The sequence below is a fragment of the Pituophis catenifer genome, unplaced genomic scaffold, assembly GCF_029215685.1.
Source record: "Pituophis catenifer annectens isolate HBS135680 unplaced genomic scaffold, rPitCat1.0.hap2 SCAF_8, whole genome shotgun sequence".
Taxonomy (NCBI): domain Eukaryota; kingdom Metazoa; phylum Chordata; class Lepidosauria; order Squamata; family Colubridae; genus Pituophis; species Pituophis catenifer.
In genome coordinates this window covers 58,963,038-58,983,612 of record NW_027256888.1, presented here as the reverse complement: position 1 = coordinate 58,983,612, position 20,575 = coordinate 58,963,038, and the positions used below count along the sequence as shown (strand labels likewise).

Here is a 20,575-nt window from a genome sequence, read left to right as displayed (position 1 = left end):
TTTTTAAAAAAATGAGTCCTACTGCATTTCTGAAATGTGAAGGTTCCCCTCGCATATATGTGATAGTCGTTCCTGACTCTAGGGGGTGGTGCTCAGCTCCCTTTCAAAGCCGAAGAGCCAGGGCTGTCCAAAGAAGTCTCCGTAGTCATGTGGCCGGCATGACTAAATGCCAAAAGCACACAGAATGCTGTTACCTTCCCACCAAAGGTGGTCCCTATTTTTCTACTTGCATTTTTTACATGCTTTCGAACTGCTAGGTTGGCAGAAGCTGGGACAAGTCACGGGAGCTCACCCAGTTACGCGGCACCAGGGATTCGAACCGCTGAACTGGTGACCTTTCAATTGACAAGCTCAGCGTCTTAGCCACTGTGTCCCATCTGAAATGTATATTACAAGTTAAATAAAGTGTCATGCTATGGAAGGTTCCTTTTCCATAAACCCCATGGAAAACCCCCATCATTTCCATAAACCCCATGGGAAAAAAATACTTGTATTACCCAGTATCAAAGTCACAAAACAGCATTTAAGCTTTTGAGTTCTGAAGAATTTTGGAGAGCTCTTCATCAGCAGGAAAAAGGAGAAAGAGAATTTGCTTCTGTTTCGAACTATGTGCCTGCATGTAGATACAATCAGGGGCAGAGCAGGAATAGGTGGCCAATGGATAAATTGCTTTGTATCAAAGAATTTCAAATTTGCATTGATATATCTACAAAGGCTCTCCGAAATGGGTGATATTGATAATCATGATAGAAATGGAGAAACAGAAGGGAAGGATCTCCCAGGTTTTTTTTTTTTTTAAGTAAATAAATTCATGGTCTTGATATCTGAAAGCATAAATAGAATGAAGATACACAACTGAATTAGGAATAATTTTACAGGAGAGAGGGGAAGGAGGGAGGGAAGGAAGGAAGGAAGGAGGGAGGGAAGAAGAGGAAGGAAGGACGGAGGGAAGGATGGAAGGAAGGAAGGAAGGACGGAGGGAAAGAGGGAAGGAAGGAAGGAAGGAAGGAAGGAAGGAAGGAAGGAAGGAAGGAAGGAAGGAAGGAAGGAAGGAAGGATATTTTCTTGAAAATATAAAAACCTTAGCTAGTTTGTGGAGAATATAAAAACTTTGTATGCTATTCTGTAATTTTAGACTTAAGAATAAGTTCGTTACTTAAGTTTGGGGAATTCTAGAACTTTGCCTTTTCTGTGATACAAGGGTCATTCACACATACAGTATAAATAACCGGCTGTTAGAGAGATTTCATATCAGCTCCTCTCAAGGAAACAGCAATCTTGTACTATTTCATTGGAACAATGTTGTTGTTTACCCAACAGAATGCAGACATTTGTGCCAATTGTAGTGCAGTTGAAACGTATGCAGTGGGAAGGCTATCTGACTAGACACAATGACCGCAGGATAAACAGTAACCTGCTTTGCTTCCTGACGCCTGATCTCTTCTAGTGACTTTCCAGTCACTGGCAAAAGTCCACTTAATGCAAAGTCTCTGGTTTTATGGCCTCGGATTAGCCCATAAAAAGACCATGTTTTAACCATACCCATCCTCATCTACTCAAAATAAAGTTCTTTTTTATGAACTGCCATAGTGAAACAGAAACTCATCCATTTCAATCATAATCAAATTCCTACCGTAATATTTAATAAACCGTAGAGAGTACTAATGTTGATAATATAGAAGCCACAATCAACTGTTTACTGTTGATGTTCTGCTTAATGCTGATGACCTCAAGAGCTTTCCTGAATGTAATTAGACTATTTAAATCTGACTGCTACGTAAAGATTCCAACATGAACCCTTATTGCTTCTGTTTTCAGAGGTATTTTGGTAGCCTGGTCAAGCCCATCGCAAGTGAACTGAAATGGGAGACTGATGATGACCATATCAAGAGGTGAAGCATTTGTTTCAACTGCCTTATATGCAAACTTGCTTTGGAGCATTGTATGTTGCGTATTATCTTTCAGATGACCCTTAGACGTACCACTCCGCTGATGTTTATCAGCCCTTCCTTTATTTGTAGGATCAAAGTTACAGACAAATGAAATCTTGTGCATAATGAGATTTAATCATCCTATTTATGTTAGAGGAAGATGGTCACCCTTGTTAGTTGTTAAACAGACCAAAAAAACCCCTAAACAGCTGTACTAATCAGCTTTTTAATCTGCATATACATGAGACAGAGAGAAAGAATGTGAGTTGGGTGGAAGGTTTGAAGATAGTCTTAAAGCTTAATGCTCCCAGATAAGGAGCACAATGTTTTTAGAATATGTGAAATTACCCTGTCCTGTATGGACACTGTTTCCTTCATTGATAATTTTCTTGTGTTTTCTAGTATTGTTTCCGCATCTTTTCATTGTAAAAAAGAGTGTAGCACAATTGGTGTAACTGTACAATTCTCTTTGACTGATAGTTCTTTCAACCTTCCCTCGCTCTTAATTTCATCATCAACATTGACCCTAACCTGCCTCCCACAGCTTTTGATCCACCCTGGGACAATATGATAGGGCATGGAGTAATCTAACATTTCTCTGAAAGGAATATGCTGCAATAATCAAATCAATATCCTCCAGTGTCAAAAGTTCCTTTATGTGATAAATGTTTTGTTCATTTTCCAAAGTATCTGTATGATCAGATGAATCACATAGCAAATATTGGATTTTTTTTTTTCAAGCTTTCCATTGAAAGCACAGAGTACCTCTATTGGCTTCTGCTTCCATTTCTTTCTCGTCTTGACCTTCATATGCCCTGCAGGAGATCTATAACTGGGATCTGGCTTTTTGTTTAGTTGAATGGAGTACAACTCTAAATATGAGCTTGTTTTATTCAGGTCCTGGACTGTAAAAGCTGGTTTATTTACAAGTAGTCCTCGACTTACAATAGTTCATTTAGTGACCATTCAAAGTTACAATGGCACTGAAAAAAGTGACTTATGACCCTTTTTCAAACTTATGACCATTGCAGCATACCCATGGTGACATGATTTACATTTGGATACTTGACAACTATGAACAAATATGAACAACTAATTCATATTTATGACGGTTGCAGTATCCCGGGATCATGCGATCCCCTTAACAACGATGTTACTAACGTAACAACTGCAGTGATTCACTTAACAGAGGTGGCAGGAAAAGTCATAAAACAGGGCAAAGCTCACTTAACAACAAATTTCTCAGCAACATTTATTATGGGCTCAATTGGGGCCGTAAATCAAGGGCTACGTGTATATTCAATCTAATTTGACTATACCTTCCCTTTAGAACGCCTGCAGAGCAAATAATTAGCTTGGATGCCTGAAGAAATCTTCTATAAGTACTGTATAAAATATCTAGATGAACAAAGACCATGTTTTTCAAAAAATAAAATACAAATTAGATGGACATGACCTTGTAGATGACCCCCACTCTGTCAAGGACCTTGGAGTACTCATTTCTAAAGATCTAACTGCCTGAGCCCACTGTAACAACATTACCAAAAAGGCGTTAAGAGTTTTTTAACCTAATCTTGTGTAGCTTCTTCTCTGGTAATGTTGTACTACCAACTAGAGCATACAAAACATTTGCTAGACCAATTCTTGAATACAGCTCATCTGTTTGGAACCCGCACTGCATATTGGACATAAATACAATTGAGAGAGTCCAGAGATATTTTACGAGAAGAGTCCTCCCTTCCTCTAACCGCAATAAAATACCTTATGCCACCAGACTCCAAATTTTGGCCTTAGACAACTTAGAACTACGCCAACTTCAGTCTGACCTAAGCATAGTGCATAAAATTATCTGCCACAATGTCCTTCCTGTCAATAACTACTTCAGCTTCAACCACAACAGTACATGAGCAAATAATAGATACAAACTCAAGGTAAACCGCTCCAAATTCGATTGCAGAAAATATGACTTCAGTAACAGAGTGGTCAATGCCTGGAATGCCTTACCTGACTCTGTTGTTTCTTCCCCAAACCCCCAAAACTTTAACCTTAGACTGTCTATTGTCAACCTCACCCCATTCCTAAGAGGTCTGTAAGGGGCGTGCATAAGTGCACCAGTGTGCCTACAGTCCCTGTCCTAATATTCCTTTTTACTTTTATTCTTTTTACGTATTCAAATTATGTTTATACTTTTACCTGTTATCTTATATATGCTTGACAAATAAACTTATGATTATGATTATGTGGGGGGGTTCCTCCCTCCTACAACAGTTCCTGTCTTATATTCCACTCCTTGCTTTTCAGACCCCACCCCTCATTTTCAGAAATGGACTGCCATGTGTCCTATAGCACTGCTGTTTGAGGGTTGAATGTGTGTAGGTTTAATATGTTTATGTGCTAAAGTTTAATAGGTAAACTATAACATATACCAACCAAATAAAACATAGTTTTCCTTTGTCCTTTTCTGCAGCCTCCTTCGTACAACTGTTTTGGAATTTGCATGCAATATGGACGACCCAGAGGCTTTAGCAAATGCTTCTTCCCAGTTTAAGACTTGGATAACTGGAACAAGGTGACTATACATATTTATGTTCAGGTGCAGATGGTGTCCATAGGCAAAGTGGCATGGAAGATAGGCCTCTTTCGCTAACAGTATCATTCTCTTCCATATTAGACTAGATGTAAATATCCGTCTCCTGGTGTACCGTTTTGGGATGCAGCACTCAGGTGATGAGGAAGCCTGGAATTATATGTTTGAGAAATACACAACTGCAACATTAGCTCAAGAAAAGGAGAAGCTTCTCTATGGCCTGGCATCAGTGAAAAATATAACTCTGCTGAACAGGTGCCTTTAAATTACCTTTAACTTTCTATATTAGAAGTTTTCATTTGCTCTTCTTAAACCTTGGTTCTCAAAACCACAAAAAAGGATTGGTGGAGGAACACGAAGCAGAGGTTCTGAGCATTCTTAGTAGGCATAAAAGTTTAGCAGGAAGCAAGTTGCTCTTAAAAGAATCAGTGATTAATTTCCCAATAGATATAATGCTATCTTTCTAACATGTTTTTCACCAATGTTTTTACACCAGGGCCATGGGTTATGGTTTCATATACACAGGGTTGCCTAAAGCAGTAGTTTTGAGCTACTGTGTTTTGCTACCTGTGAACTGCAAAGTTCCTTGAAATTGATCGAGGGATTCTTTAATCGACAAGCAAAATAATGGACAACTTCCCCAAAGCATCATAAACAACATAATCTTGCAAACTGGAACTGAAAGGGAGTACTAGATGTGTTTTGTTCAAGCAACCAAGAGGCACAAGTGACTTAAAACAGTGCCTGAATCATAGCCAATGCCATATTTAATTCAGAAATCTATCAGGAAGGTCTCGTCTAAAGTTTCCTACTTAACATGCTCCTTTCATCTTTCTTGATTGAGGTCTGAGGAATTCCGAAGTTTGTTTTTTTTTAAAGTTTCTTACTTCATGTAAATTAGATAGAGAAAAGCAGTTTAAATCTCATTTTCTATGCAATGCTAATGAAGTGCTAATCATCAGATATAATTGCTTCTTTCATTTCTAGATTCTTAAATTGCATCAAAAATACAACTCTCATAAGAAGTCAAGATGTATTCACTGTCTTGAGATACATCTCCTTTAATAGTTACGGCAAAACCATGGCTTGGGACTGGGTACGGCTCAACTGGGAATATTTGGTCAAACGGTAAGTATTGGCTCCCTAGACCAGGGGTGTCAAACTCAAGGCCAATGGGCTGGATTCGGCCCACAGGGTGCTTAGATCTGGGGCTGCCCTGGAAACAGTGAAGGACTGGCCTATGGTGCCTCTTCCAGTGAAAATGGAGCTTGGGAGGGCCGTGGCAGCCCCCCTGAGCTCTGTTTTTGCTGGCAGAGGGCTGCAGGAGGCTGTCCCACTGAAAACAGGGCCCGGTCAGGGGACACCCATGCCTGCCTGAGCTCCATTTTTGCTGGCAGAGGGCCGGGCCCATCCCATCCACTCCCACCTGCCCCCCACACCGACCCAGCCCCCCTGACATGGCCCTCAATGAAATCGAGTTTTACACCCCTGCCCTAGATAGTTCACTCTCTTTTTGAAGCCACCTCTCGCATCACACAATCAAGAAACAAATGCATAACTGCAAATGAAGCTGAAAGAGTATTGAACCTCCAGGGCCTGATATTTCTGGTGAGCCAACCTGAAAAGGAAATTGAAGAAGTCCATAGGTCATGTGTTCCCTATTCAGATTCTGGGGTTTTTTTTAAAAAAAAGAAGAATGTGTTTATTTCTATGATTAAAATAGCAATCATTTTCTCTTGTGGCAGCAAATTGTTGGAAGAAATTGTTGGCTGTATCCCAGGTTCTGGCTTGAAGGAGACTCTTCCATGGCTTATGTGGAAATAAGACTCCCCTGCCAATCGCAACTTTTCTCCTTGGAATGAAAAAGACGTGTTTTTGCTCTTCAGTAGCAGGAGGGAAAGAGAAAGATTGACTATTACAGTCAACGACTAATCTATAAGGCTGAGAGGTGGCACGCAGAACCATATCGGTGGGCACACGAGCTCAGCTCCAGCGCGAATGTGCGTGCCAGCCAGCTGATTTTTGGGCCTTCTGGGCCCACCGGAAGTCAGGAAACAGGCTGTTTCCGGCCTCTGGAGGGCCTCCGGTGGGGGAGGAAGGCCCGTTTTTCGCTCTCCCCAGGATCCAGAGCCTTCCACCCCCCTGGTGGCCCTCCGGAGGCCGGAAATGGCCCATTTGCCAACTTCCAGTGGGACCGGGAGGCCTGTTTTTCGCTCTCCCCAGGCTCCAGAGCCTTTCTAAGAACCTGGGGAGGGCAAAAACGGCCTTCCCCACCCTCCCAGAAGCCCTCTGGAGGCCAGAAGTCAGCAAATGGGCAGTATAAAGGCTCTGGAGCCTGGGGAGAGAGAAAAATGGGCCCACCGTGCCATTGTGTGCCAAAAGTGGGGGGAGCACAGGGAGATTGTGTGCGCATGTGCAAGGGGGTTGGGCGCATAGAATTATGGGTGTGGGCACGCGCGCGACCCCCCTGCATTCCTCCCACTTTTGGCACATGATGCTATAACCATCACTGCTATAAGGCATATAACGTACATAAAACTAATATTAGTTTAGTTAAGGATGCTAATCAAACTACTGCACATCTTACAACAAAATTTGACAAAACTCAGCATTGCCTGAGTCCAAAAGTTATATTTGTAAATGAAATTGATCAGAATGACCAGGGAATTTGGTTGGGGTCTAGGTTATCAGCTTATGCAGATGCTTTCATAAAATGAACAGTGTAATAAAATATATCTGATAGTTTCAGTGCTTCCTTCTTGGCATGGGCATCATCTAGATTACAATAGAATGCTTTTATATCTCCTCTATGGAAGCCGCAAAACATCTTGGACTAGTGCTGTATCTGGACTAAAAGTTGTACTAAGGTTTACCTCACAGCATTTAAAGTCTGTCTGAAACAAGCACCAGGCCTTCCAATTTTGAGGCTTGACAAAATGTCTTCTGGAATGTTCCTGCTGTAGCTTATGGAACTCAAGAGAGGCTTGTTTAATAGCAGGTTCTCTCCAATCAACACAAAGAGTAAGCATAACATTGTTTTGCTCACAGATGGCTCTGGGGAAGGAAGCAATTTCAATTTCCTACATAGTCAAGAACACAGTGATAGAAATTAACATATCTACTTCCCAAGTAGATAGGACAGGATCCCAAGTAATTTTAGTCCCTATCAAGTGGCCATTAGCTGAGAGATGATGATGATATGATGATTTTGTTTCCACTAAGTATTTTTATATTGAAAGCCAATATGTAGTAGCCACCATGTTTTGCATGCATAAATAAGGATGCATAAGGAGTCGTGGTGGCGCAGTGGTTAGAATGTAGTATCACAGGCTAATTCTGCCAAATGCCAGCAGTTCGATTCTGACCGTCTCAAGGTTGACTCAGTCTTCTAACCTTCCGATGTCAGTAAAATGAGGACCCAGATTGTTGGGGGCAATATGCTGATTCTGTAAACCACTTAGAGAGGGCTATAAAGCACTTATATAAGTCTAAGTGCTATTGCTATTGCCAAATATGAATATGTTCTTTTTTTCACAGATACACTCTTAACGATAGAAATCTTGGCCGCCTAATATCAAGAATAACAGGCACATTTAACACAGAGCTCCAGCTTTGGCAGGTAAGACACAATGTGGTTGGCTACTATGCAGCTATTCAATTTTCTAGATATGAAAAATGCCAAGATACTACTACTCATTCTTCTTCTACGTGCACCTATTTAATGAGATGGATGTTGATAGGGTCAAGGGGTTTCTTTTTTTTATTGCAAAAGTTTTACAATTACATTTTCACCCCCTTTTTCACCCCCCACCTCCCTCCCCAAACTTCCCATCCTCCCTAACCCTCCCTAACCCTCCCCCCCCCAGACTTCCCTATTACATACTCATAACTAATAACACTAATATATAAGCCTGAACCCGTCCCTCCCCCTATATAATTTTTCCTCTTTATCTCTTTACATTAAGATATTTCTAATACATTATTTTCAGATAAAAGCTATTTGATACTTTCTAGTTTGATATTTGTTCTGGACATATTCTTTTCCATTCCCATTCATAAGTCTCTTGTGAACAGTCTTTTAAATACGCTGAAATCTTCGCCATCTCTGCAAAACTAGCCATCTTCAAAGTCCATTCCTCGATAGTAGGCAAGGCTTCATTCTTCCAATATTTACCTATCAACAATCTTGCTGCTGTTATCATATACAATATTAGTTTTATTTCACCCCGTGTAAAACCCTTAACTATACCCAATAAAAACAGTTGTGGAGAAAATTGAATTTTTTTCTTCAAAACATTCTGCATAACCCACCAAATTTTTATCCAAAAAGCCTTAACTTTCCTACAGGTCCACCAAACATGATAATACGTAGCATCCAAACATTCGCATCTCCAACATTTTGGCTGAACATTAGGGTACATACATGACAACTTTTTGGGATCTAAATGCCATCTATAAAACATTTTATAGAAATTTTCCCTCAAGTTCTGGGACTGTGTAAATTTAACATTCTGAACCCAAATATTTTCCCATGTTTCCAACATCACTGGTTCTTCAAAATTTTGTGCCCACTTAATCATACAATCTTTAACTAATTCAGTTTCTGAATCCCTTTCTAGCAAAACATTATAAAGCCTTTTAATATGCATTGGACCTTTCTCTCTTATATGTCTAACCAATTCTTCCTCATGCAACATAATACCAGTTTTTTGGTCCTCTTTCCATCTCAATTGTAATTGATTATATTGTAGCCAAGTTAGATTAAGCCCTTCATCCAACAGTGTCTGTAATGTCTTCAGCTGCCATCTGCCCGCATCTGTAAAAAGAACCTCTTTGTATAAAAACCCCCCGAGTGACATTATATTTGTATTCCACAAAGTATGACCAAGATCCAGCCATAGTGGTATTTTGTAATCCCATTTGAGTCGGTGCTTCTTCCAAACTCTCATCAAGGAGTCTCTAAGTATATGACTTTTAAATACTTTATCTACTTTGTCGTCATAAAATAAATAAGCATGCCATCCAAATTCAAGATCAAAACTTTCTGCATTCAGTATTCCAGTCTTTTTACTTCCAAACCAATCACTTGTTAGAGTTAAAGCTGCCGCATCATAATATAACTGTAGGTTTGGGAGTTTAAGACCTCCTCTTTCTGGAACATCTTGCATAATTTTCAGTTTCACTCTCGGCTTCTTCTCGTTCCAGACAAATTTATTCACACCAGACTGCCAAACTTTCAATTGTTTATCACTTTTAAGCACCGGGATCATTTGAAACAAAAACAGAAATCTTGGCAAAATGTTCATCTTAACTGCTGCTATTCTTCCAAGTAAAGACAGTTGCAGCTTTTTCCAAGTCTCCATATCTTTCTGGACCTCTCGCCACAACACCTCATAATTATTTTGAAACAATTTCAAATTTGATTCTGCAACCTGAACTCCAAGATATTTTACCTTAGGTACAATTTCAAAACCTGCCCTCCTTTCAAGCTCATATTTACGATCTTGTGTCATATTTTTAACTATCATTTTAGTCTTTTTTGAATTCAGTCTAAAGCCTGAGACTCTACCATAGTCTTGTATAATGTCATTCATCAAGATTATTGATTCCATTGGTTGTGATAGGGTAACAACCAGATCATCTGCAAATGCCTTTATTCTGTAATCCTCTTGCCTTATCATTATGCCTTTCAAAATTTTAGAGTCCCGTATTGTGTTTAGCAAGACTTCCAATGTTAAAATAAATAAAAGTGGGGACAACGGACATCCCTGTCTTGTTCCTTTTTCAATTTTAAACTCTGTCGTCAAACTTCCATTAATAATAATTTGTGCCTTTTGCTCTTGATAAATTGCTGAGATCGCCTGTATAAATTGGTCCCCAAAGTCCATCTTTTTTAAAGTCTTTAGTAGAAAATTCCAATCCACTCTATCAAAGGCCTTCTCTGCGTCCAAAAAAGCCAGCACTGCAGGAATCTGTTTATTCTTATCAAGATATTCCAATAAATCTATTACTTGCCTTACATTGTCCTTCATATATCTGCCTTCAATAAATCCCGCTTGGTCCTCATGAATCACCTTTTGGATTACTGGCATCAACCTGTTGGCTAATACCTTCGCATAAATTTTATAGTCTGTATTCAAAAGAGATATTGGTCTATAATTCTCTGGTTTTTTAGGACCAACTTGTTCTTTTGGTATCAAAGATATATAAGCAGTTGTCCAAGATGGGGGTATTTTACCCCCTTGTTGAATGTTACAAAATAAATCTCTAAGTTGTCCCACCATTTCAGCTTGTAAAGTTTTATAATACACTGCAGTCAAACCATCCGTGCCAGGAGCTTTGGCTGTTTTTAACTGTTTAATTGCTGCTGTTATCTCCTCCTCTGTTATGGGATAATTCATTCTTTCCTTTTGTTGATCAGTAATTTTTGTAACTCTCTTATCATTTAAATATTTTTCTATAAATCCATTCTGCACCTCTTCTTTAGCATATAATTTAGTATAATAGTCCACAAAAGCTTCTTTAATTAATTTTTGTTGAAAGATTTCTTTCCCGCCAATAACAATACTATCAATAGTCCGTATACTTTGTTTTTTCCTCAATGTGTAAGCCAACCATCTGCCCGGTTTGTTAGCGTTGCAAAATGTATTATGCTTCGCGTATTGTAGACTTGTTGCAACTTGTTCCGCCATAAGCATTTGAAATTGGTCTTTCAAAAGTTTTATAGCACTTCGAATTCTTTCATCTGTTGGATTTTTAATAAATAGCTGTTCTTTATTCTTTATTTCCATTTCCAACTCAATTCTTTTCTTTTGTCGAAACTGTCTATGTTTAGAGTTCATATAGATAAGTACCCCTCTCATATAAGCTTTACTTGCGTCCCAAACAATTTCAATTGGAGTACCTTTATTCAAATTTATTTCAAAAAATTCTTTCAAATGCTTTTTAAGTTCTATTGTATTTTTTTCATATCTAAACAAGTTCTCATTTAATCTCCAAAAACGTCTCTCAACCTTATCCATCTCAATTTCTATCCATACAGGGCTATGGTCAGTCAAAGTTCTTGGGAAAATCTTTGTTCTTTTTGTCTTAACAAGTAGATCATTTGACAACAGGATAAAATCAATCCTAGAAAAGGATCTATGTCTATCAGAAAAAAAAGTGTAATCCAATACGTTTGAATTATGTATTCTCCAAACATCTTTTAATTCCATATCTTCTTTCATATCAAAAAAAGTCTGTGGTAGTCTAATTCTAGACTTTGCCAAGCTCTTTTTATCTAGTTTAGAATCAATTACTCCATTCCAGTCTCCCATAATTAAAATAGATCTATAGTCCCATTGCAATATTTTAGTATGTAACATCTTATAAAAATAGTCCTGTTGTTGGTTGGGAGCATAAATTCCAATCAAAAGAATTTGGCCATTTGCTGTAAGCAATTCAATTGCTACAAATCTACCATCTTGATCTGCTTCTATAACTTTCGCTGTTAATTTTTTATTTACATAAATAACCACACCATTCTTTTTCTGCGAAGTTGAAGATATAAAATATGCTCCTAGTTTTGAGTTTATCAAATATTTTTGATCTTGAGTGGTTATATGCGTTTCTTGTAAACATATTATATCATTATTAAATTGTTTCAAATATGTAAATAATTTCTTCCTTTTCTGTGCTGAATTCAACCCATTGACATTCCAAGATAGACACTTAAAGGTCATCAGCCTCTTTCTGGAGCGCGGAGCAATATATTTGAAGTTCCTCCGAAAGCTTCGATCTCGCTCCTCCCATAGCGCCACTCTCTTGTACGGTACTCTTAACTGCCTTCTTGTCTTGTCTTTCCTGTTGTTGTTGTTGCTTTTGTTTAAATAGCTTGGATTGAGCTCTAGTTATACGTTGATCTTTAACTTCAGCCAACTGAATCAAATCCAAAATTGGAGAAGAATCCAGCAAGGGCTCACTCAGAAAACCTCCTTCTGCACCTTGCACTGTTTCTAATTCCTGCTTAGACTGTTCTTTCAATTGCCTCTCTTCACTCTCCTTAATCTCCAAAACTGTAGATGTACGTGGAGATGGAGTTCTTTCCTTAAGTATAGTACTATAAAAATGTTGTGCCTTCTCCACGGTATTCAACCGATATCCTTCTCCCTTGTATCTAAAAATTATCCCAGCTGGTGCGTCCCACCGAAAGGGTATCTGTAAATTTTTCAATTCCTTAACAAGAAAACCAAATTCTTTTCTAGCTTTCAGCATTTTAGGAGGTAATTCTTTAAAAATTTCAAGTCGTGAACCCCCCACTTGTACAGAAGTGTGAAAAGATTTTTGCAGGATATGATTTCTAATTTCTCTATCAGTAAAATATATCACCACATCTCTAGGCAGTTGTCTTTGTCTGGCCACCCAAGAGTTCACTCTGTAAATTTTATCTATTTTATGAAATACCAAATCAGGATTAGCTTGTAAAATCTTAGCCAAGGCTTCAGAGCAAACTTGTCTCAAATCCTGTCTCTCCTCCTCTCGGATTCCCCGAAGCCGTATGGCAAATTCCATCGCCCGAAATTGTATCATAACAATCTCATCTTCAATTCTCTGCATTTTATTGTCAACTTCATCAATTTTATAATCATTGTCTTTCATCTTAACATTAACTTCTGATTTAAATTCTTCAACTTTAAAATCAACTTTCCCAATAAATTCTACCAGGCCAGACGCCACTTCTGATATTTTTTTGGTCACCTTTTTTTGATTCTGATTCACCATATCTTTAACTTCATTAATTTCCTGCATAAATTCTTGATGTGATTTTTGAAGTTTATCATCTATCTCCTGTTGGGATTTTTGAAATTTATCATCCAAAGTTTTAGAAATAAATTCTTTTAAATCTCCCACATCAAATTCTTTTTTCTGAGTTTGTAACTGTTGAGCAGGGGGAGGTTGCGTTTCATGTTTGTGTGTGGGGGATCCCCCCCCTGATGCCTTCCCTTCCTGCTTCTTTGAAGCCATCCTGGCTCGTGATCTAGTTTTTCTAAAGAGGGAAGTTCCTTTTCCTTTCCCTCCTGCACAAAGACTTCTAAAAAAGTCCCCCAGATTTGATCAAATAAAGACTAAAATAAAGCAAAGTCCAGTATTAAAAGGGGAGAAATTGTTGTTTCTCTTATAACAAGCAAGGCAACTTTGTAGCAACTTGGAAACTTTGTAACAAAACAAGATAACTTCACCAATCCACATTCACTGGCTCGTTAACTCTAAGGCTAGGCGCCATATTTTTTTTTTTCCAAAGCACTTTCACTCACTCGCATTTCTCAAATTGAAAGTCAATAAAGTGCTGATACTTGCGTTTCCAAATTTCAGGATTCAGGTAGTTTCGCTGTTTATTAGAGCCGGTTCTTTCGCTTTAAGTTTCCTGCAGCCGGCTTGTTCTGCAAAGGCAGAATCGTCCCACGTCGCCCGGAGTTTCAGCAGGCTGGAAGGGAGCCACGCCTGTTCTCTCCCCAGAAACTTCCCTGGGGGGTTACAGGGGCTCAACCTGTGCCCTGCGATCTCTCTTCTTCAATCCTTTAGGATCTAGAAGTTTTCGAGCCGCTTCTTCGTCTCGAAGCGGCTCTACAGGCGGCGGGGCTGGCGGAGCTTCAAAGAGCACCGCCGACGCCGAAGACAAGGAAACCGGAAGTCGGGTCAAGGGGTTTCTTGATTGTGGCAACCCACAAAAGTTTGCCGAGTTCTGATTTTATAGTCTTTGGGGCCTGTATATTAACAATAACAATAACAACAACAACAATAATAACAACAACTTTATTGTCATTGTACACAGTACACTGATACAACGAAATTCACTTAACACCCAAAGACCAGGTCCAACACACATAACAATCCCCAAACACCCCCCCACCATAATTCCCCACCCCTAAATCACCCAAACATCCACACAACAGACCAAGTAATGCTGTCCAACACCTCACTGATAATGGCCCTTTAGTTCATTGAATGTAATTATAGCTCTGGGATAAAAACTATTCAGAAAACATGTGAAAACATGTATATTCTCCTGACGCTTCAAAATAAAACAGTTTTATTGGGCATGTATATAAGCCTTAACTAGAATGATAAAACCAGAACAAGAACTTGGTAATGGAAACCTAATGGGAATATTGCTCCTATCAATTTTTTTTATGGCAAACAAAATAGTCCAATCCATACAGCAGTACCATTCAGCTCAAAGCTAGCACAGAAGGCCCTAAAGGTAGTTCCCTAAAGGACTACCTGTACAATATAAGCCCAACTCTAACTCCACCCCACCTTCCACAAAACAAAGTAAAATAAAACAATAACAAATCAAGGGAAAAATTTCATATCCAGCCACAAGCCTCAAGTTAGTTGCAACCCTCAAAAGTTAATAAAAAAGAAAAAAAAAAGAAATTGTAGTCCTTGCTGGCAATAAAGTTTCCTAATCCATCCTAAATGTATTTATTTGCAGGACTTATACGGCCACCTAGCTCATGTGTAACTTTTGTTTGTTTTCCCTGTTCGTCAGAAAGTCTTGTTCTTTTCCACTCTTTCTAGTTTTCCTGTAAATAGTCTCTGAAAATTGTATGTACACTCACTCAGTGTAAGGTTGGGAACAGTTTAGAATGTACATGGAAACCAAGAGTAGGACCTGTCCTGTACATATGCCAGTACTATTGCAATCCAAACCAAACAACTCATTAGCTTTTCTTAAGGAAGAAAAGAAATATGGGATGTTAAAACCAAGAATGCTTACAGAATACATAGTTAACCCTTCTCTAATAATGTCACATCTAAACGTGTGATCTAAAACCAATGATCTAAACTGGAATAGTCTGTGAATAGTCTATTTGTTGTGGGGGACATTTCCTGGTTCAGACATTTCCTGGTTCAGACATAAAAAAAAAAGGAGTGTTAACAACCAAGTAACTCTTTTTAAAAAAAAAATCAGAACAAAATATAAATTATAGAAAAGCTAGACCACTCCAAGGGGATGAGTCATGCCAAGTTTAGAAATCAATTTCAAGGACTTTCAAGTTTTGCTGCTTTAAAAAAAAGTTTTAAATTCTATAAGATCCTTGCTTTGGGGGTGTGGGGAGGATGATTTTGCAGAAAAATGGCACTTTCATGAAGAGTATCTTTGGAAAATTGAAAACAGCTAAATAGCAGAAGAGTTAATGATGGCAAACATTTGATAATGCACATCTTGTGCATCTGATGCTCAAAATCATCAGAAATCTAAAAGATTGGCTCATTGGTCTTTTCCTATCAGCTAGTTAAGACAACACTTCAAACGTTGTCAAACAATGCGTAAGGGTGAAAGTCTAGTAAAAAATCAGATGGTGTGAATGGTAAAACAGAAGCTGTCTTTGGCTACAGGAATTCTCCAGATTTCTGCTGATAGGATGACATGAGTCACTTGAACCAGAGTGACTGGAAGGGTCATTTTGAGTTGAGGCTCTACATATTGGTCATTAAATTCAGTCTCCTCCTTCTCCCCACCCTGATATTTCTTTCAACCAGTAAATTTTAGCATGACAACCATAGTGCACCAAAATTCTAGTACAACAAATCAGGAGTGAAGTTTGAAATCAAAATGAGGTGTGATAAAAATGTTCACTCTATGTCGTGTAAATTATAATATGTTTTGAATTACTCTGATCTGCTTCAGAATGCAGGCTTCACTCCAAAACCAATGCATAGTGTTAGACTAGATGCATAACAACCCAACCAGGTATAACTGAGCTCAAAGCCTATTTACAAAATATATTTGATAATTACGTATTGACTTGTAGATCTATGAAAAATTTTGCAAACTGGAGATACACGAAACTGTTTGGTCTTCTGAGAAACCAGTTCTATGTCATTAATATTTGCACATGTTTTATCTTCTTAAGATGGAAAATTTCTTTGAGAGATATCCTGATGCTGGAGCAGGAGAAGCCTCAAGAAAGCAAGCTTTGGAAACCACAAAGAGCAACATCGAATGGCTAAAACAATACCGAGATGACATAGCAACCTGGCTTGAAAATTCAGAGCAGCCAAACTTTGTATAATTGTGTCTCAGTCCTCATGAAAATTCTTAGGATTTTTTTTTTTTAATCACACCAACATGGTAATTTGCAGAAATACTACATTTAGATTTTGACAGATCTATCAACTTTGAAATACCTTAATTTATTGACATATATATTGAAAATAGCCAGCAAGTCACTCTTAAATGTTCCTATAAATGTTTCTAATCTCCTAGAATATTTGTTCACATTTTAACTGGACAAAATGTAAAATTATCATTTGCACAAACATAATTATAGGATCTCTATTACCTTTACGAGCATTACTGACGTTTGTACTTAACCACATATTCACCACTCTGGAAACACATCTTTTATACAAAAATATTTATTATTCCGTGTGTGCAGGAAGCCCTTCCAAATAAAACTTCACAGAGTCCATTCCAAAGGGAGGGCTTTGCCTCTATTCAGAAAAAAACTAGATAATATGTATATATTCTGTTAGGAAATAAAAGCACAAGCCAACGTTGGCAGGGAGGAGGGGAGAAATCACAAAATTTTGAGAGACAGAAGACAGACAGACAGACTGACAGACTGACTGACTGACTAAAGTTATTATTCTAAAGTGACTTTGAGAAACCCATAGCTTTGATAAAGATTATATTTATGGCAAGAGGAAAATGCATATTCAGAAATTTCAGGTCAAGAATCTTTGGTAGCAGCTTGATGTAAGAATTCTCATCTTGAACCCTGAAAAGCTGTTATCACTCAAAAGAGGAGTCAGCAACATTTCAATTGGCGGGTACTGCTGTTTGGCCTTGTGTTATAGCATCGGCACCTATTTTTTAATTTCTTTTTTAACGTCCGGCTCTCACCTGCATGTATCATATAATCTTATAAGCAAATACTAAAATCTCTCACACATTTGGACAAGCCATTGGAGATTGGATTTTAACAATGAAAAAGGCTATGATACAATTTTATAAACAAATAATTTAATCTTTCTGAAATGGGCACTTTATACAGTAGCTGAGCACTGCTGAGAAAAACAGCTAGAAATTAATTAGTCCAAAATCAAGGCACAAGTCCTGACACCAAACAATCACCCAGTAGAGAAAATTAAGACCTTGAAATACCTGGATATTGTTTTCCATTGCGACAGGCAACCATAGATCCCATGCCAGCTTTAAGTCCCATTGTGTCAGCTTAAATGCACAAAAACAGCATCAACTTTACAATCTTTCCACTTCTCCAAAGTAGCTCAAATAGCTAAGATCTGAGGCCAGTGCCTCTTTCGAGTTCAGCTGGGCACCTACAGGTTATTCCTTTCTCTTGAAAGAGTTTGGATCTAGCTTCTGAGATCTACTTCATTCCAAATGGGGTATTTTTGCCGTGGAGCTGGCCTACTTAAAATAGAAAACTTGTGGGTCAAACTTGCTTCCCACCCCCCTGCTGATTTGGCCCCTTTAATCATGACTTTCACTTTTCCTGGTGCCACGCAATACTTACTCAATTGCAATCCTATGGCTTTACAGCGGCAGCTCTCACCCTGAAGTGCATTAGCTGATCTTAAACAATGGGCCATCAAATCAGAGCTGCAATCAGATTCATCCGTTTTGAATCAGGAAAAAGCTTTTTGAGCTACAATATTCTGCAAATTTCTCTGACCAGTCAGATACCTAAGCTTCATAACAGTTCCAAAATTTAGAAAGGCTTATCCTTGACTAAATTTAATGCCCTGCTCCTAAGAGCTGTTACTGAAGGAAGATCTAAAACATCCTTTTGTATCCATGTGGTGGAGGAATAGTTGAGGCAATGGAACATGTTCTTTTATATTGTCCTTTCTACGCAGGAAAAATCTCCATTCTTCACTAAACATCCTGGTTGTTCTATCGTTCTTAAATTGTTACTATCTGATCAGTCTGATTTTACTTCACTGACCACAGCCAAGAACAGCTCTATAGTTGGTAGAGTACACTGTGGTATCTCCTCTCTTCTTTTAAATATTTCAGAATGTTATGTCTTCCTCTTTTACTTTAATTAATTATGATGTTTTGCTTTATTTGATGTTCTGTGACTAAATAAATATTGATTGATTGATAATAAATATTGTTTGATAATTTAATCTGAAGTTTTTATGCTTTTATAGAAGTGCGATAGTACATCTAAGTGGTTGTATTTCCAGTCCCTGAAATAATAATGTAGCAAAACTATCAGCCCCACAAGATAGATCAGACCAGAAAAAAACAGCTGCAGAAGATGACTAGATTAGATTAGATTAGATTAGATTAGATTAGATTAGATTAGATTAGATTAGAATAGGTTAGGTTAGGTTAGGTTAGGTTAGGTTAGGTTAGGTTAGGGTAGATTAGATTAGATTAGATTAGATTAGATTAGATTAGATTAGATTAGATTAGATTAGATTAGATTAACAGAGTTGGAAGGGACCTTGTAGGTCATCTAGTACAACCCCCCACTCAAGCAGGAGACCCTACCTTCACCATTTCTGACAAATGGCAATCTAATCTCTTCTTGAAAGCCAGATGAAATTTTAAAAAAATATTACAGTAAAGGCCAGCATATTTAATAACAGAAACTGATTGTTCCTGACCTCCCTCCTCCTTATGACCAATGAATTGGAGAGAAGCTTTCCTGAATTGCTTCCAAGTACCACCTTGGTTTCTAAGACTTAAATAATGTTTATGTATCAGTTCTTGCATATTTCTGTCAAGGTCACCTCTCTTACTTTCTACTTAAGTACACAAGTAGTCTGAATCATTGTAATGTAGTTTGATGTCTGCAGATGTAGGAGAGGATAATCTGGCTACACACCAGAGGTGGGTTTCAGCATGTTCTGACCAGTTTTGGAGAACCTGTAGCAGAAATTTTGAGTAGTTCGGAGAACCAGTAGTAAAAGTTCTGACTGGCCCCACCCCCATCTATTCTCTGCCTCCCAAATCCCAGCTGATAGGGAGGAAATGGGGATTTTGCAGTAACCTTCCCCTGGATTGGGGAGGAAATTGAGATTTTACAGTATCCTTCCCCTGCCATGCCCACCAAGCCACACCCACAGAACCGGTAGTAAAAAAAATTGGAACCCACCACTGCTACACACACAAACACAAAAAAATATCTAAATTTGTTTCTTTCTCCTAAAGAGAACTTTGGGTTGTACAGCCAAGTTTTTTTTCCATTCCATTCATTACAACACACTGGGTCATGGAAAAAGGATGGGCTTACCGTATGTCCTATGGTGGTTCATCATGCATGGCTTCAGGTGCTCACTGGTACCTAGAATCAATATGGGGAATATGTAGGAATGAATATGTCTGCATATTTGAACTTGCTCAGTTTATTAGTTACTCAGTTTTAAATTTATTTCATCTTATGTTTTCATTTTCTTTGCAATTCTCCATAAAAATCTGCCTCAAATTTTATGCAGTTTTGGGCAATTATTCTTCTAAGAGACATAATTTTGTGTGCACTTTTTGCAATATAGAGATAAATACAATCTTCACAGATGTAACAACATGCATTTTTGTAATTTTGTAATTGCATAGATTTCTGCCCTATGCTCATATTTTCTATATGTGTGTTTGCTTTGGGAAATCACAATAAATGTGAAAAACCTGAGAATAATAAAAGATTATTGCAATTAGTTAAGGCTACATTTAAATGTAGACATAATGCAAAGAAAAATTGTATTTATTCCTACTTTTTATTCCACACTTGCTGAAAGAACAAACAGTTTAAGTAGTTCTAATATTACAAATCAAAATAGTAAATTACATTAATACGGTTGCAAGTATGCAAACTTACATTTTATCATTATGTATTAATAGCAGCCTCTATTGGCAAAGAAGAGTAATTGCAAAGAATTAACATTTTAAGCTGCCTTATTGTTTAATGCATAAAAACAGTTGGCAGGTATTGGAGGATATGACATTCTTGAGATTGGGGACCACGCTTAAAAAATGAGCACAGTTCAGAAAAATAAAAAAAAAATATTGATGGCTTATATTGCGTATTTCATAATTTCA

The 20,575-nt window shown here is 38.0% G+C and overlaps 1 protein-coding gene across 1 annotated transcript in view; it reads left to right on the top strand.

The window, feature by feature from the left end:
* Window positions 1–16,577, top strand: part of ENPEP (glutamyl aminopeptidase) — a 61,247-nt gene extending 44,670 nt beyond the window's left edge. Inside the window, exons 15-20 of the mRNA XM_070948234.1 lie at window positions 1,819–1,892; window positions 4,399–4,500; window positions 4,603–4,773; window positions 5,506–5,646; window positions 8,056–8,137; window positions 16,419–16,577. Coding sequence (XP_070804335.1) covers window positions 1,819–1,892; window positions 4,399–4,500; window positions 4,603–4,773; window positions 5,506–5,646; window positions 8,056–8,137; window positions 16,419–16,577 — 729 coding nt within the window. The remainder of the gene's footprint in view (window positions 1–1,818; window positions 1,893–4,398; window positions 4,501–4,602; window positions 4,774–5,505; window positions 5,647–8,055; window positions 8,138–16,418) is intronic.
* Window positions 16,578–20,575: the final 3,998 nt, after the last annotated feature.